Consider the following 6,182-nt stretch of genomic DNA (forward strand, 5'->3'; position numbering starts at 1 on the left):
CACACACACACACACACACACACACGCACACACACGCACACACACACACACACAGCCCAGGGAAACAGGAGATCCCAGATGACAGCAGACTGAGCTCTGATTGGCCCCTGAGGACGACACTCCGCAGGCCTTGGCCAATAGCAGCGGCTGCCGGAAACAGGAAGTCTGAATCCAACGATCATCAAACCAGGAGCTTTTAATGTGAAAACCTGCAGAGAATGCGGCTCTGTTTCCTGCTGCTGTTTAGGATAGTAGCCCTGCCCCAACCTGTTGCTGTTCGCAGCGCTCAGTGCCCCAGCCTTAATGACTGTCCAGTTAAATCCTGCTGCAGATCAATGTCTGCCTCGGTGCCAGAAGAGGAGCTCAGACCGGCTCAGACACAGCGACTCTCTTAAAGGGCCAGGCCCGCGCCGCATCAGCAGAACAGAACCAGGAACCAATCTGGTCTGCATTAGCATCGCTTCAGTGAGAGCAACATCTCTTGCCCAGAGCTCATTGGGTTGATCCAAGCCAATCGGGTCACCACTGGGAGGACAGACAGGAACATGATCCAGTCATCAGAACCGGGTTCTGTGGGATTTATTCAGCCTCACAGTCCTATTCAAAACAAAACGGTGTCAAACATGGTGAGAAATTTGAAGGAGGAAGAAAATCGTCTTAACTTGGTCCCAAACTATCCCCTCTATCTCGGAAACCATCAGGAAGGATCAGAGAACAATCAGGTTTCATGCATGAACCTTTTTCTGTCTTTGAGCTGTGATGAAGTAAAAACATGCCTCATTTTCAAAAACAGGCAATTTTGACAAAATCTGATTTGCAAGTCTGGAACAAACACGTTTCATGGAAAAACTAATGGGTATGAAAAAAATAAATACATCATGAGTGTCAGGAAGCTTTGAACTCAAATTTCTACGTGGGATAGTTTAGGAGATACGACGCCGCAGCTTCGTCTCGCCGGGTTCTCTCTCCCACAATGTCTCCTATTCCCAGTCTGTGCGCACTCTGGGCCAAGAGCCCCATGTCATGATGAGTGTTACATTTTCTGAATCCATACATGATAAACTACGTTTTGATGTGTAGGAAGAGTGAAAATCGAGCGCGTGAGCAGAGGATCAGAAAATCCAAACAGCCAAAGCGCCAGTCTGAGCAAAATGAGACGCTGAACCTGAAGAGGAAATTTATGAAAATGGCAAAAGATGTGAAAAGGCTGAAATAAGCAGAACAACATTTTAAAAGTGGAATGAGGTTTCTGGGTGAAAGTAGTGACGTTTGCAAGACAGGCAAGTTTTAGCTGCATTTTTATGGTTTTAAATTAATTTCAATGGGCCAGAAAAATTCATAAAAAGCTGAATATCATAAAAACTATAAAGGTTATGAATAGCATGAGATATAGTCGGCTTTAGGAGAAGAAGCTGAATAGCATAAAAGTCAGATGGTGAAAATAGAACAAAGTATGCAGAACAAGAAACGCGGCGAAAAGCAACTAGCAAACAGGAACTCAGTAGTGAGAACGCCTGCAGCGTTCACGCAACATGTCGGCTCATTACCAGAAGCAGAACCAGTCAAAGGACTGGTTCCTGATCCAAACCAGAACCCGCAGCTCGGTCTCCTAGGAAACGGGTCCTGGAGGCGCCCGGCTGTCAGTCGCCCTCCATGTTGGATCGCGTCTCAATTTACCCACAATTCTCTTTCCAGTCATCTGCAAACATAATTTCATCTATTTGGCATCAAATATTAAATTGTAATCAGTTAATTTATTCCAAATCAACATGTAATTCAGTGGGAAGGAAAATCGAAGGCGTTCTGGTTCCGCTGCTCATCAGTGAAATCAGAAAATGAGTTTTCCAATCGGCAGGATGTTGATATTAAACAACATTAGCTGCTTCCATTTGTTTCTCAGCGTTGCATCGATCCAACAGTTCGATTTCTGCAGGAACAGCAGCTGCTGCTGACAGGCGGAGCAAACAGCCAGAGGTCAGAGGTCACACCTAACCAGAACCAGCTTTTATTTCAGAGGAAACTGGTCCGTCTCCATAAGGCCTGCTGACCGAACACTAAAGGGGACAGACATGGGGACAGATGGGAGGACAGACATGGGGACAGACATGAGGACAGACATGGGGACAGATATTGGGACAGACATGAGGACAGACATGGAGACAGACATGGAGACAGACGGGAGGACAGATATGGGGACAGACGGGAGGACAGATATGGGGACAGACGAGAGGACAGATATGGAGACAGACGGGAGGACAGATATGGGGACAGACATGGGGACAGATGGGAGGACAGACATGGGGAAAGATATTGGGACAGACATGAGGACAGACATGGAGACAGACGGGAGGACAGATATGGGGACAGACATGGGGACAGACATGAGGACAGATATGGGGACAGACATGAGGACAGACGGGAGGACAGACATGAGGACAGATATTGGGACAGACATGGAGACAGACGTGGGGACAGACAGGAGGACAGTGATGATGTCATGGAGGAAGGGTGTCTCTCTCTCACTTAAATATTTCCTCACTGAACTGATTAGGCAGCACAGGTCGTCCAGTAAACTATGGTTTAAATGGTGGATAATTACCAGCCATCGCCATAGTAACCACCGTCCACATCTCTGCAGGGAGATTAGAGAGACGACGCGATGAAGACAGAGAAACATCTGAGATCAGATGATGAACCCAGCAGAACGTCAGAGTCTTCCTCTGGGCTGGAACAAACCGAGGTTTGACAGGAGAGCCGACCTTCTGCTCCACGCCTGGCGTCAGGGAGGAAACATGATTCTCACCAACAGCCCAGAGTACATGGAGATGTGAACATGCAAATAGTTCAACCAACAAATGCCTGGACTGGTTTCTCTGCTGAATGAAGTACTGGAAACCAGCTTGAAATGGGATTTAAAGGATGTGTCCTAGTCAAAGACAACTAAGTGACTCAATAAGCAGTTTGTTTCTCAGATGATGTCAAACTAAATGTGCCGACCCTCTAAATGCCTGGCTGGACTTGTCCTGGACAGGTGGACTGGTCCTTTCTGTCCCCAACTCCTGCTGTCATCACTGCATCATTCTCCACAGCTGCCCAGCATCAAGTTTAATCTGCAAATACCTGAGATCTCCTCTGAAATTGTGTAGAACCGCCTATTTTATTTTTCAAACAACAAATATTCCATTATGTGCATTAATATAATGGCATGTTATAAGCGCTAGCCGTCTCAGCGCTACGGCAGAAGCTAACCTGGTCTCTGCTGTTGGGAGCCACCAGGGGGCAGTAATGTGCTGGTTTCTGCTCGAGAGGAGACAAAGACTTCTGCAAATTTGTCTTTGGTTCCTGGAAGCAGCAGATCTTTGGGTTGACCTTCATTTTCCTCAGCTGTTGAGTGATTGGCGCCACCTGTTGGATGGGAGTATTGCAGGCTAATGGACTGTGCTGGGCTGGTACTGGTGCTGGCATTCATGCCACTGGGATCTGCTGTTTCTCCGGGTCTCGTTGGAGACAGGACATCAGCAGCGTGAGGGCATCAGTCTGCAGTTTCTCATGTTTTCTCATTTGGAGACGAGTTTAGCCACAGATCAGTGTTCATCCATCTCCAGGTAAAAGCTGAAGGGTTCAGACAGAGACACTTTGTGCTCAACAACGTGCTAAACAAGGTCATTAACCTCTGAATGCGTTACTTTCATTTCTGCCTCCAACATGATGAATAAAGTCCTGTGATTCAGGTGACAGCTGGGTAATGTGACATGGACTCATTTCCTTACAGTCCAAGGAAAAATAAATGTTCTCCGTCAGCGGCTTAACACGCTGTGGAACAGGTGTGTGTGTGTGTGTGTGTGTGTGTGTGTGTGTGAGCTCTTCGGAAACAGCACTACAGTAATTACTTCAGGGAATGTGAAGGTCAGAAATGGTGCAACATGTTGAACTAGAATTTTTTCAGTATCACTTCTAAAGATTAATTATGGAGGGACGCATCGTGTTTCTCTGAAAACTCTGAAGATGCTTGACTTCACAGAGCAAACCGAAATCAGCATCAACAAACTGGATTCATTCCATGAGGAGCAGGCAGGAATTTCTTTCGTCATGAGTCAAAATGCTAAGATAGTAAGGCAGAAACCTGAAGTTATCTGGAGCCTTGATTTCTGGGGATGTTGACTATTGACGCAGCAGCAGCAGCCCGTAGCATGTTAGTTGTAGCCTGTAGTGTGCTAACTGCAGCCTGTAGCTTGCTGCAGCCTGTAGCATGTTAGTTGTAGCCCTTAGCATGTTAGTTGTAGCCTGTAGCATGCTAACTGCAGCCCGTAGCTTGTTGCAGCCTGTAGCGTGTTAGTTGTAGCCCGTAACATGCTAAGTGCAGCCAGTAGCATGCTAGCTGCAGCCCGTAGCACATTAGTTGTAGCCCATAGCATGTTAGTTGTAGCCCGTAGCGTGCTAACTGCACCCAGTAGCTTGTTGTAGCCCATAGCACATTAGTTGTNATGTTAGTTGTAGCCCGTAGCGTGCTAACTGCACCCAGTAGCTTGTTGTAGCCCATAGCACATTAGTTGTAGCCCATAGCATGTTAGTTGTAGCCTGTAGCGTGCTAGCTGCAGCCCGTAGCTTGTTGCAGCACGTAGCGTGTTAGTTGCAGCCCGTAACATGCTAATTGCAGCCAGTAGCGTGCTAGCTGCAGCCCGTAGCACATTAGTTGTAGCCCATAGCATGTTAGTTGTAGCCCGTAGCGTGCTAACTGCAGCCAGTAGCTTGTTGCAGCCCATAGCACATTAGTTGTAGCCCATAGCATGTTAGTTGTAGCCTGTAGCATGCTAACTGGAGCCCGTAGCTTGTTGCAGCCCATAGCGCATTAGTTGTAGCCCATAGCATGTTAGTTGTAGCCCGTAGCGTGCTAGCTGCAGCCCGTAGCACATTAGTTGTAGCCCGTAGCATGTTAGTTGTAGCCCGTAGCGTGCTAGCTGCAGTTTTACAACAGAGATGCTTCAGTGTGAGCATTGGGCATCTAGCTAGGATGGAGATGGTGCTATGACCTCACCATGACTGGAAGCTTTTCATTGTTCTCGGGTCAGAGGTCAGAGTCAGGTTGGGCAGTGTTGCTCGTGTTTGATTGCCCTGCTGAATGCTAACAGGCCAGCAGCATTGCTATCTGTGTGGGAGCGTCTGGTAGGCGACGGCAGCAGTATGGATGTGACGTCATCCCACTCAGCCATGACAGACGTCTCACCAACCCATCTGATGTTTCCTTAGAGGAGTTCAGAGAGAAGCAGAATCTCCAGTCTGAACAGTGACCTCTGACTGACCTCTGACAGAGGAAGACTCCTCAGTCCAACCTGACTGGTTTCAGCTACTGCTGTTCTGACCCGGCTCATTGACCCTGCAGCCTGTTGGAGCAACACCTGAACATTTACCTCTGAACTTTGTTTCATCACTTCCTGTTTAGCGCCTCCCAGGGTCGGTTCTGTGCCTTTAGTAGAACTTTGCATCAGAAGTTCATTAAAAATGTAACGCTCAACCTTCAGCACTTCTCCATGATGCTATTGATTTCCTCAGCAGCTGCTTGGGCTAAACTCAGGACTCATTAAATATTCATGACAACCCAGATAGCACATGATGTTAAATCAACGTTGAAAAATAGTTAGAATCGTTGATTTTTGGTTGAAGTCAACAAATGACGGTGGATCAACCATCAAACAACCGTCCAATCAAACCGTTGAAACTGTGACATTGAATCAACGTTGTTTGGTGGTTGAAATCTGATGTCTGAAATGCCGAAGTCTGATTAATGGTTGATTTTTGGTTGAAGACAACAAATGACGGTGGATCAACCATCAAACAACCATCCACCTCTAGCCAAGTAACCAGTGTTGAAACTGTGTCATTGAATCAATGTTGTTTGGTGGTTGAAATCTGATGTCTGAAATGCCGAAGTCTGATTAATGGTTGATTTTTGGTTGAAGACAACAACTGACGGTGGATCAACCATCAAACAACCATCCACCTCCAGCCAAGTAACCAGGGTTGAAACTGTGTCATTGAATCAATGTTGTTTGGTGGTTGAAATCTGATGTCTGAAATGCCGAAGTCTGATTAATGGTTGATTTTTGGTTGAAGTCAACAAATGACAGTAGATCAACCATCAAACAACCATCCACCTCCAGCCAAGTAACCAGGGTTGAAACTGT

At 46.8% G+C, this 6,182-nt stretch overlaps 2 protein-coding genes across 2 annotated transcripts in view; one reads left to right on the forward strand and one right to left on the reverse strand.

Annotated features, from left to right (window-relative positions):
• LOC103129405 (leucine-rich repeat and fibronectin type III domain-containing protein 1-like protein) overlaps positions 1-6,182 on the reverse strand; it is a 114,189-nt gene that overhangs the window by 55,239 nt on the left and 52,768 nt on the right. The gene's annotated exons all lie outside the window — the stretch shown is intronic.
• LOC107834182 (clumping factor A-like) overlaps positions 1-6,182 on the forward strand; it is a 24,672-nt gene that overhangs the window by 11,859 nt on the left and 6,631 nt on the right. Inside the window, exon 2 of the mRNA XM_016665038.1 lies at positions 2,061-2,568. Within this exon, the coding sequence (XP_016520524.1) occupies positions 2,061-2,568 (508 nt within the window). The remainder of the gene's footprint in view (positions 1-2,060; positions 2,569-6,182) is intronic.

This window comes from Poecilia formosa, unplaced genomic scaffold, assembly GCF_000485575.1.
Source record: "Poecilia formosa unplaced genomic scaffold, Poecilia_formosa-5.1.2 Scaffold543, whole genome shotgun sequence".
Classification (NCBI taxonomy): Eukaryota; Metazoa; Chordata; class Actinopteri; order Cyprinodontiformes; family Poeciliidae; genus Poecilia; species Poecilia formosa.